Genomic DNA, 12,255 nt, shown 5'->3' with positions numbered 1-12,255 from the left:
GATTGTTTCAACTACATATTATTCTATAGTGTGCAACTTAATTGGCAAAGCAATGCATTTTAAATCTATGTAAGACATGATACATTTTAAGATTCATTTTCAACTAATGTATAAGTATGGAGAAATTTTTCTGCCATAATCCAAGAGCACACATTTTCAGTCTGAAAGCAGGATTTCATGTCTTTTGTTCTCAAAACGTTTAATACTTTTGCTTACAATTTAATTTTGAAAGCAGGACTTCATGTCTTTCTTCTTAAAACTTGTAATGATTGCACTCAAACCTTTTCCTCTCGCTCAGACTTAGGCTCTACTCAGAGCCAATCTCCTAGAGACTTAGTCTGAGTGTGAGGAGAACTTCTGAGTACAAGCATTACAAGTTTTGAGAAGAAAGACATTAAGTCCTGCTTTCAAAATGAAAATGGAAGCAAAAGTATTACGTTTTGAGAACAAAAGACATGAAATCCTGTTTTCAAACTGAAAATGTGTGCTCTTGGATTATAGCAGAAAAATTTCTTCATATATAAAAAACATACACTATTTCAAGGGTATCCAAAGAGGGTACACAACTGTCCAGATAAAAGTAGTTCTGAGCCACAGACATTTATCTGCATAATTTTATGATCAGTGAGAATTTTACTTTTTTGTTGAAATAAATCTGCTATTCTTGAAGTGGACAAGGGCTGCACTGCAAATGGCCTGAAGAACCTACTTTGGACACCCCTGCACTATCAACAGACATGTTCTCTGATTCTTGTTCATTGTTTTCCAATGGTATTCTCTTATCCTTATCATATTTTAATTTATTTGTATGTTCTATTTGAACAAGCTGTACCACCCGCACAGAAGACTTTTAAAACTGTGTGGAATCCCTTTTCAACAAAAACATGCAATATTCTAACCTGTTGATCAGGCAAATTGACCAATGTATTACACATGTCAAACTATTATCTACCTCTCCTTCTCTGTGCTGCAGCTTCATCACATTGTCTTGTGTCTCATCATGGTCATTTCTTCCAATGTCCACGACGCCGCTTGGTCCAGGACTCATGCCCAGAGATGGTGCTGACCCCACTGATCCATCAGACAGAACCGGCTCCCAACTGGACAGAGAGTCTGTCTTCAGCAAGGACTCTGACTGTGGCATGGTGGAATGCGGTTGTTTCATCTGAGACACAGACAAGTAGGATGCTGATGAGAATTCAAAAGCATTTTAAATATTTCTAAATATTCATGCTAAAATGTTTATATTAGTAAGTTCATATGTCTGCAGCAATCTTTCTACTTTCAATTTCAAACATTCAATTGCCTGAATACTAATGACGTCTTCTGTGTGGTTCAGGTGAATATTTTACTCAGTTCATTGCTGGTGTAAATGGGAATGAAAGTAGGAGTTTAGCTGTGCATTCAACCATCTGTCTGAGAAAGCCAGAGGTTCAGGGAGAACAAAATGGATTCATTTTATTAAACAAGGTTTATGCTCATTTTTCATTTACAAATTCTAAATTGTTCCTGCAAGTTTCATAAGATGCTGGACATTTAAGTACAAAATATTTATCTTGAACTAAACACAAATCACCAAACAGTGCTGACAGTGACTTCTGATTTTGGGGCAAGCTAAAGGGCCATTTCATAGCTTTCTGGCATCAAAGCAAAATTATAAAAGCTCTTTAAAAATCTGGAACTCTTGTACCTGTCAAATACTGATTGGATTATGCTCCAACACATCCAAAGCATCCCAGCACACTTTGAGGAAAATATATTTTTTTGAAAAACAAGCTGTTTCGTTTGGATAAGTATCAATCACAATCAGCCAATCAAAATACTGCACCAACCATCAAATATTATGAAACAAAAAAATAAATTATATAAGAAATACTTAAATCTTAAACCTCAGGTATATTTGGTTAAGCATATATACTCAACTAAAGTGGACTCATACTTGTGAATTTTAGTTAATAACCACCCACCTCTTCTCGTTGAGATCACCACCACCAATAACTGTGTTTTAATACAGATTTGGTGGAATTTGGGAGAGGGGGTCAAGTTTAACTGGCCATGCTTAAAAGCAATCAGTGGTAATTGATTATTATTTGCTGAGATGTGTTTGTGAACAAACTGAGCTCAAACACAAATATTAAACTCAGCATCAGGCTGTAGCTATGGTAACATAACACAATCAAATAATGGATTTATTTAGTTTTTGCCCTTTTGCAACGTAAACTTCCCAATTCCTTTTAATCTTAAATTTTAAACAATTTAAAATATTTTATTTTATCTATGTTGAAACCATTAAGTCAATTTTAGTAGCATCGTCATTCTCAATAAACAGATGTAGAAATTCTACACCAGTTTTTACATCTCTGATGGTGGCAGAGATACACCACCACTGAGATACACCAATAGAGCCATATTGAGATCTGGCTCTGATTTGGATTCTGAAAAGAACCCTAGGATTAAAAAACAGATATTGAAAGACCTAAAACTGGAGAAGCCCTGCTTTGCTGGATGTTAGGGCTTATTATTTTGCTTTTAATTTTGGGATTATTCAGGCACTGGTTGCAGAAAAAACATTCACTATCTCCTTGCCTAGCTATAGATGCAGGTCGCTTCTTTCTCTTCAATATGTATCTTCTCTCCTTCATTTTTGTCTCACACTCAACATGCCTTTAGCTACAAAAACACCTGCATATCGCTCTTAATTTGATAGCAATTCGACACCACTTTCAATTTAAAGCATTCTTAGATACTGTGGCCGACAATCGGTCATTTCTGTTTTTAAGACTGACAAGAGACTACAACTCAGAGAATTTTTTTTATCTTTAGGATACAGATGTAATTTTGCTTTGGGTTTGTTGGAAAGTGAAGAAAGTGTAACATCAATGTTACTAAACTCATCATTCCACTTGAAATACACAAAAAGTAGAAAAAACATTTGGATGTTTCATCTGGCTATCACGTACACAAAGGTATTCAACTCTGCATATTCTTGTGCTTTTCCATGTCTGGGTGTAGTTTGGAGATTATTGGAAACAACTAACAATCAGCTGACTGATAATAATTGGCACCCTCAACTATTGAGGGTGTAGTAATGTGGATGTTGTTCGGAAAAGAACATTTAATGTCCATCTGAAATTAGTCAAATATCTCCTAATATTTGAGATACCTATTATTGTATCTCAAAGATACGAACCTTTTGAAATCTAGTTTTGAACAGCCAGAGTACGGATTATTAGCATTCCAATGGCTTTCCTACAAACTCGTACTGCTATGTCTGTCTGCTACAGGTAGAACAACCATTTGTAATAATTTCACTGAACTGTGACTTTAAAAAATCCAAACCATTCATTTAAATATTTTTTTTTTCTAATTTTGTTGCATTTACCTTGATCGCTTTAGCCAAGTCTTGCTGGGGTGTATGCTGCTGTCTTTCTTCATAAACTTGATGGTGGTGCAGTTGGTGGGAAAAGGACACTTCCTGCTGAAGATGGAGGTGATGCTCCACATGTTTGTGTGGAGCTTGAGGAAGGTCAGCCTGTTGGCTGTAATATTGTTGTGGATGTTGGATGTGATGCCGTTGGCTGTACTGTTGTTGTAGTTGGTGTTGCTGCTGCTGATATGGAAGGTTTTGTGCTTTGTTCATGTTTCTGTGAGTTTTCACCAGTCCTTCCTCTCGTCTACCACGTCCCCTACCTCGCCCACGTCCTCTCCTTGTTTCTCCAGTAGCTAAGCCCATCAAACCCCTGCAGTAAGGAGGTTCTGGAAGAGGGCGAATACGTGGTCTGCCTCGTGGTCGAGGAGGGCCTTCACGTTTTGGCTTGGTTGGTTTCCTGCCCCTTTTCTTAGGGCCATCATGAGATAGGATGTGTGAATTGTGCCCAATTAGAGTGTAACTAGTAGGGTGGCAGAAGTCGACATCACTCGTCATTGGACTGAGTTCTGTAGCCCTCCTACAACTTGATACCAAATCTGGCAACAGGTCTGGAAGTCGTCGGCTGTTCAGACGAATATCTGCCGGAGCATCAGCTTTATCTTCATCATCTTCAAATTCATATTCTTGAGGATAGTTTTTCTTTGTTTTGGGTTGTGGATCACGTCGCTGTTTGAGCAAGTGAAAAGAGCTAGTCTTCAGTAGTTTTTTGGGTCTAGAAGAACAAAAGATAGGTGAAGTCAAACCAGTAGTGCTGGAACTTCCAACCACAGCTCCCATTATTTTGTTAGCAGATGCATCACCTTGGGCTGCTGAACTCAGTGCTATAGAGTGATTCTGAGACTGGATGAGGCCAAGCTGGTCAGTATTCACAGTAGAAGGAAGCTCATGGGTTTTTACAGAGTCAAGGTCTAAATGCAGATTGCCATTACCTGTTCCTGGAAGGGTGTGACAGTACTGTCCATAAACTTGATCAGTGTGATGATTACCCAGACCATATCCCTCTCCAGCACCTCCAACCTTTAGGTCTTCTACATCTTCCTGTGATTGCCCACAACTCTGATTAAGAGTTCCTTGAATAGCCTGTCCTGTCCCAGAATCCCCAGCACAATTTGACTTATATTCAGATGAACAAAACATATTCTCCACTTCAGGAAAGAATGAGCGATCCTCATCTTGTAAGAGTGAGTCTGGAAAGCAGATGGATGATAGAGGTGGAAACCGTTGCTGTTGCTGAGTTTGATCCAGTCCAACTTTATTTGCTGGGGTAATTGTGTCAAACTGGTGCTGTTTGAGCTGGTCTAACCGGGAGTGTGGAAGTTGTGTTTCATGCTGTCTTTGTTGAGCTTGCTGTGGATTGTGAGGAGGAGCCATGTTTGCTGACATTAAATGGGGTTGCAGATGACCTAACTGTTCATGTGATACCTGCTGGTGAATGTGTGCTTGTTGCCCTTGGAGAGCATGGGAGCGGGTGTGGGCAGGTGGCGGGTTGAGGTGGTGAAGGTGTGAAGATGTGGATAAACCTAAATCTGGTTCAGCAAGAAGATTATGGAGATCTGGGTGCTTTTGTTGAGAATGATGCTGAGGTGTAAGTCTGTGCTGGTGTGTATACCTTTCTCCACCACCTCCCTCGATTACTGGAACAGTCATACCAAGTTCAATTCCGTCGAGTGGTTCACTAGTGTCAATGTTATTGGTCTGTGAAAGAGATTGGTCTAGCATTTCCAGAGGAGGTATTGAATTCTGACTTGTTTGAAGCTGATCTCTTGCTTGAGTAGCAAGTCTGTAGTCGGAATCTATACCTTGGTTCTGCAGTGGAAGTGGCAACTGAGGAGAAAGGTTCTGTGAATCTGATTCCACCCCAGCAACCCTCGTTTCACCTATTGTACCAATCATACCTGGCTGACTCAAAGGGTTATGTGGTTGCTGTTGGGGCCGTGTGAGTACTTGCTGAAGGTCCATTTTAGTGCAGGGGGTATGAGAATGTGCAGACTGCATGACATGTGTTGACTGAGAAGGGTCTGGTGGATTTGTCAAAGAAATGGGGGCCTGACTTTGGCGAGCCTGAAGCAAGTCAGGTGTATTACATATATAGGCATTGTCATTTGTACTTGAAGGCTTTTTTTGGTCAGTACGTGGATTGTTCCAAGTATGGGAATTGGCCTGACAATGCTGAGAATGTTGAGAGTGCTGAGCAAGTTGACTGTGCAGGGATTGTTGGGTAATTTGATGGGAGTGTTGAGCATGCTGTTGAGAATATGGGGACACATGTAAATGATAGGAATGTTGGTGGTGTGGGTGTTGGGTATAGGGATCCCCTCTTCCATATTGTACTACAGACTCCAAAGACTCATGTTGCTGTTGATTGCTCTGGATAGTAAGGGAGCAAGACAGAGATTCTGAAACTCCTTGTACTTCTCCAGCAGGGCACTTTGACACAGTCAACTCTGACGTGGTCTGTTGTTTTTTCTGGGTTGATTCTAACTGTCTGTTTAGGTCATTTGCTGTTTCAGTAATCATTGACTCTGAACCAGAGTGGTTGGTACCATTATTGGTACGAATGACACTCTGAGAATGGTGGCGCTCATTTGAGAGCTTGTTGATATCGAAGCTCATCCCCTTCCTTTCACTATTTCTAGCCTGTGATATACATTGGGATAACTGTTGAGAATGTGAATGATGCTGGGAATGATGAGGTGCTGCTCTTTGTGTTTGTAGTAAATGTTGGAACAAGAAATCTTCAGTTTCTTCTGCTTCAACTCGAGATCGATCAGCTACCAATAATTTTGAATCAGGTTTTGGTTTGGTTGGTGTTGAGTGATAGGTGTCGCTTTGAGTTTGTTGTGTATTGGGGAAACTTTCTGGTGAGGACATAAAAGCAGGAGACAAGATAGAAGACAAGTATTTAGTCCCTCCTGAGCTACCAGGGGTCGGTGAGGGGCAAACAGCAGCAGGGGAATGTAAAGTAGAGTGACAGAGAGTAGAAATGATAACAGGTGATGTACTTGACTCAGGCAGATGATAGGAGCTGTTACGTTCATTACCAACAGCAGGAGTAACACTCCCTGACCCTACAGATTTAATTCCACCCCTTTGTGTAGCTTCTCCTGATAAAGGTCCCATCCTTGATGATTCATTCCCATATTCCAAAGGACTGCTTGCCCTCCTGAGAGAAGCAGAGCCATAATTGGAGTCACCAAAGACTATTTCTGAAGCAAAAGAGTGTCCTCCAGAACCTATACTGGTGAAAGCCTTTCCTCCAGTGACTACTTCCCCAGAACTTAAATCCTCGGGACGAGGTGAGCTAAATCCTCCAAAGCTCTGGACCATGTGTGCAGATGGCACTTGGGTGGGGGAGTAAGACTGGACATGGGGAGATGGAGAGGTCTGGTTTGGCATGACAGTGCTAGATTTCACCAGAGATTGAGAGCCATAGCTGGTTAGGCATTGTTTAAGAGCAGGTTGTTGAACAAGGGAAGATGACACCACTGGCAGTAGAGGTGGAGCTGGGGCTAGCAGAGGACCATGCTGCTGACGAGAGCGTGTGGGCAAGGAAATACTGTTTGCCTTGGAACTAGAGGAGGATTCTGATGGTGGACTGTGTGCAGTATGGGTGGAAGACAAAGAACCTGAAGTGGAATAACCACTGTTGGAACTGGAGCCAATGGGTCCCTTTGTGGCAGATGAAGAGGATACAGAGGAACTAGATGGTGAGGTTGTGTAGGGAGTTTGGATAGTCGGTTGATATGACTGAGGTTCCATCTGAGGTGAGGGCTTAGGATCAGTAGACGAACTTTGTTCATCCAGGGGACTACAGGGCATTCCATCATTCTGATGTTGACTGACTAACTGTTGGTATCTAGATGTCCCACCACAACTGGTATATTGGTGTAGAGCTGTAGACTGAGCTGGAGGTGAACGCTGGTAATGTTTGATCACACTGTCTTGCCGAGAAACTACACTCTCTGGAGCAGACTGTGGCTGGGGAACTGCTGCCCCCAGCAGGGCGGGAGAAGAAGAGAACATGGATGAAGAGCATAACTGAGAATGCCGATTGTGAAGTTGAGAAAACAACAGGTTGAACTGGGCAGGAGGTAAGTGGCAATTAGAGTCGTCGGATGAAATTTGGTTCTGAGGAGCAGGGGACTCTTGCGATCCCCTATATGTGGCACTTTGAGAAGAAAGCAAGCGATCAAAGCCCAAGCTAGACTGGGAGGGGGTTTTAATGTGCAGATTAGAAACATGGGGGGATAACAATCCATTAGAAGTTGGGTTATATGTAGGGGCATCCTGCAAGGATAGAGAAGGAGTGAATGATCGTCCAGGGAAGGAGCCAGGATGTTGATAAGCGGAAAGGGATGAAGAAGAGGGAAAGGATCCAGAACCTGGAATGGCCCCAGAAATAAAGAGCTCCGCAGGGCCTGGTGTATGCATTGCTAGGGATCACAATGATAAACAAAAAGTGTTATTTAACACACAAAGGTCATTTTTGATTTTCAAATCAACAAAATTTTCATTTTACATGTCTGCAACTTAGATTTGAGAAAATCTTTGTGGAATTGAATAATCATTCAAATTTGAGCAGATCACCGACACTCACAGGGCTGCCAAGAGGGTGTCCGAAACTGAGAGAGAAGAGAGGAAGAAGAGGGTGTAGCCTGTGGACCCCGGGACTCTAGTGCTGAGATCAGATTAATGACAGCAGGGTCAGGACCAGAGGTGCTGGCGTGGTGCAGGCTGGTGTCAAACAGCCCAGAAAGACCTGGCAACAAACAATAATTGAGTTCAGTTTAATTCCATTTTTTATATGGCAGTAGTAAATAACAAATACCACCTCTAGGTACTTTAGAAGTGCCTTGAGGCGACAGTGCAGAAACACAATAGAGACAGAGAAAATAAAAACTCCTCTTTAACAGGAAGATACTTGCAACAGAACCGAAACTTAACTTAGTGTGAGCTGGCATCGGCAATAATAGACAGTATTTGAGAAAACATAGCTTACAGACAAGAAAAGAAACTAATACACTGAAAGAATACTTTCTTTGTTAAAAAAAAAACAACAAAAAAACTAAGATGTAATGGTAAGTTAGTTAATGGTTTCATCTAGAAGAAAACAAATAAACTCTGTGCTGGTTTTTAAGTGTTTAAAAAGAAAGAGCATAAAAATGTATGGCAAAGACTAGAATATTGTCTTTGCGCTATTGTTCTCTTTTGTAGGTATGAGTGACAATAATTTTTTGTCACTCATATAAAGTGAAATTTAAATATTTTAAAGATTCATTGCACATCTAGTGAATTATTTCAAACCTCTATTTCTTGTCATTTTGATTGTTATTCTCACCTCCTGCATTAAAGTTGCAGGAGGTAACTTTTATTAAAAAAAAAAAAAAAAACAATAAATTTGCCCCAAAATCGCAGAAATTTCCAGAACCCAGACACCCTAAAAAAAAAGGAAAGCTCCAAATCTGAAAAGTTGCAAACCCACCAGACAAAACCCTCAAACCTTGAGAACAATCTCAGAACCCTTGTGAAAGATAAATATACTAAGTTAAATCTTAGCATACTTGAAGCCAGGCCAATTATCAGTATACATCAAGTTTAAGGATTATAACTTAAAGCATGCTGTTTTATAACTATAATTTTGTACTTAATGTATTTTAATTGTAATTAAATTGTAGAAAATCACATTTTCGTGCATTTGGAGTGCACCGAGTGTATTATGTGCTAAAGCGGAACAGCTTTACACTTCAGATATATAGCCTTTATATGTAAAATAACTATGCTTGATTAGTAAAACTTAAGTTTATCATTTTGGTAAAATATTCACATTTGAATATATTTAGAATATCTTCTAAATTTATAAGCATTATATAGTTTATATATTAGTACTGTAATCACAGTATGTTCCAATTAAACTTTTAGTTTATTATAATTGCTAATGAAGTACACTTTTTAGTTACATATCAATGTCTTTCATTATTCTTCTTTGCCACTTTGTACATTACATGCCTCATACACACTACAGTACTGCAAACACATCAGGCTACAAGAACACAGAAGGATCAATTGCAACACACTTTCCAGGAGAAACAAATACAATGTGTATTCAATATATTCACATTTTTCAAGAGTAAATTGTTAATATACCATCACAGACTGCAAATATATTATGTTTACAGATATGCTTATAAAAACTAGCACAATACAAAAAATTGGTACACTTTATTGTAAAATATTGTTTTAATTCAATGCCACAGTATTTCAGTATTACTCCAGACAAACTGACATTTCTCCTTCCTAAGAACAGTGAGGATCAATGACAGAACATTCCCATCCATTGCACTTTACAGAAACCTACAAAAGAGAACAATAGAGCAATTAAACAGAGAAAGCTCTTGTATTTTAAAGAGTTCAGATAAATGACTTAGACTTAGACTTAGACTTGTACTTTATTGATCCCTTGGGAAGACTCCCTCAGGAAATTGAAGTTACCAGCAGCTCCCAGGCAAAAAACAAAGACACACAGTAAGTAATGTGCAAAAGAATACAAAATACAAATTAAATACTGAGGTACACACCATATGTGAGTAACCAAAACCTTAAATTATGCAAGAAAAACCTTAAATTATGTAAGAAACAAGGAATAAGAATATAGAATATAAGTAAATATAAATACAACACAAAAATATATATATATAAGAATTTGGCGGATAGATTGACCAGTGATATCGTATTGCACTATGTGGTTTGACCTGATAAGTATGGAGAAAAATACAAGGGGTCACTACTCCTTCTACCCTCTGTCCTGTGTCACCTCCCCCCCCCCCAGTGAGGAATTGTACAGTCTGACGGCATGGGGGACAAAAGAGTTCTTAAATCTATTGGTCCGGCACTTGGCATTGGCAAAGAAAACAGTACGGCTTACAATTTTAGGACATTGTAGACTCGCTTTGTATGTGGCAGAATTGGTCTGATGATTGGGACCAGATGCCTGGGGTGAAAAAATATTCTAGGTGACTTCTTTGCCTGTTTATGTTAGAAGTAGGAAAATAATCAGCAATATCATAAAATCAGTTGATGATTTCCTCAACTTAGATATAAAGTGTGGCTTAAGTGTGGACTTCAGGGAGACAAACTACCTTAAAATCTTTCCATCCATGATCTGAACACGCTGAGCCTTGAAGGATGGTGAGGGGGACATGGTGCCCATGTCCAGCAGTCATCAGATAAGAGGCGGGATTCACCCTGGACAGGTCACCAGTCCATCTCAGGGCCCTGAAAGCTAACAACAAATAAAATGTATGAAACAGAAATGTTTCATACATTTTAAGGGGAATAAATTCTGTAAAATTACTTTTCAATCAAATCATGTTCATTAAGCACTTATTGTTGGAAACACACCAGTTTTGGCTGTTAAAAATGTAGACAGGAAAAAAAAACATGCCGTACCCTATGAAGACATGGAGCTTCATCCTCAGAACTGGTTGGTGATCTGGTGGAGCCAGAGCCTCTGAGACAGCAAAGTCTTTAGGTTTTCTAATTCCTGATCCCTGGCTTCCTCTTTCATCTTCATTTGCTTACTGTAAAAATATGTTTTAGATAAAAACAGTGATTATCAAAGTCTCTTTGGCATACTGAGCTTAATTAAATCCAGGTTGAGTTTATCTAGAAAACTATATTAAGTGTCAACACACAGAGCCTCCATGCAGTTATAACATGATGATGAATGATTGTTATAAAAATATAATCATAACATTTGTTAAAATATCTATTTCTGAAACAAAGTTTGTTTATATATATGCTGCACTGTTTATAATTAAACAAAGATAATTAGCATTTTGAAGCAAACTTACCACCAGCTAGCAACACGTTAGCAGCCTTCGTCCCTTCAGGCTCCTTTCGTGACCCACATTTCATTTGCATCCAGTTCTTGTTCTGTTGTGTTGTCGTTTAACTTGGACTAGGACGTAACCAGCTTGAATTTACCAAAACTACTAATTATTATCAAGGCTCTCTATACTTTTAAGGCAATATTATGCGAGTAAAAATGGCAAACTTGAACAGCATCTCTTCTCCTCTCCAGCTCACGATGATGCCGGGAAAAGTGCCATCTTGTTTTTATGGCACTTTTCAAAAAAACTTTCAGTTCAGCATTACCACCACCATCTGGTCTGGAGTGTGAACAGGAGCTAATGCCGTTCACTAATAGATAGATCTTACATCACACATCTGAAAATGGATTGGGTAAAATTAGCTTCTGTGTTTTAGTTAAAAAACTGGAGACAACAGATCATATTCGGAGAGATGTAAAACTGAAGATACTTCCTACATTTAGTGTTAAGGACAAGTATTGTTTTTGTTGTAGAACCTCTGTCACTAAACTGTCGACGTTTGTTTTGAGGCATGAACACATTTACTTTTGTTAAACAACATTACATTAAGTTCCACAATAAGGATTGTTAAATTTTTTTATCCTTTGCCATTTTAACAAAGTAGTAGAGGATTACTAAGGCAACTAAAAAAGCATACTTCATCAGCTTAAAGTATATACTAAGATGTAATTTAAAACATAGTGAAATTTCTGTATATTTAATAGTTTACCTTTAAAGTAAGCTTTAAGGGAATTTAAAAAAATCCTATTTTGAGCATATTTTTTAAAATGTACACAAAATATCTTTTAAAGCATATTGTTTCATTAGTACACTTGAGCAAATACATATTTTGTTCACTTAAAGTATACTTTTATTTAATCTATTTCTTAAATGTGTATCGTGGTACAATTTCAGTGTGTTTAAAGTTACAATTTAAAATTGGCACAAGCATGCTTT

General features: G+C 38.8%; 1 protein-coding gene across 3 annotated transcripts in view; it reads right to left on the bottom strand.

The window, feature by feature from the left end:
* The window catches only part of prr12b (proline rich 12b), a 39,911-nt gene that overhangs the window by 20,920 nt on the left and 6,736 nt on the right, over positions 1–12,255 (bottom strand). For 2 of the 3 annotated variants that reach the window (XR_003596162.1, XM_028022617.1), the window contains exons 3-5: positions 8,028–8,189; positions 3,383–7,863; positions 953–1,165 (exon numbers count right to left, since the gene is read on the bottom strand). Coding sequence is in view for 2 of the 3 variants with exons in the window: in XM_028022617.1 (XP_027878418.1) it covers positions 953–1,165; positions 3,383–7,863; positions 8,028–8,189 (4,856 nt within the window). In the remaining variant the exon portion in view is untranslated. Of the gene's footprint in view, positions 1–952; positions 1,166–3,382; positions 7,864–8,027; positions 8,190–12,255 lie in introns of those variants that run through there. The other variant, XM_028022618.1, reaches the window with a different exon arrangement.

This window comes from Xiphophorus couchianus, chromosome 7 (assembly GCF_001444195.1).
Source record: "Xiphophorus couchianus chromosome 7, X_couchianus-1.0, whole genome shotgun sequence".
NCBI lineage: Eukaryota > Metazoa > Chordata > Actinopteri > Cyprinodontiformes > Poeciliidae > Xiphophorus > Xiphophorus couchianus.
Note: the sequence above shows the minus strand (reverse complement) of the source record. Positions and strands in the feature narration are given on the sequence as shown.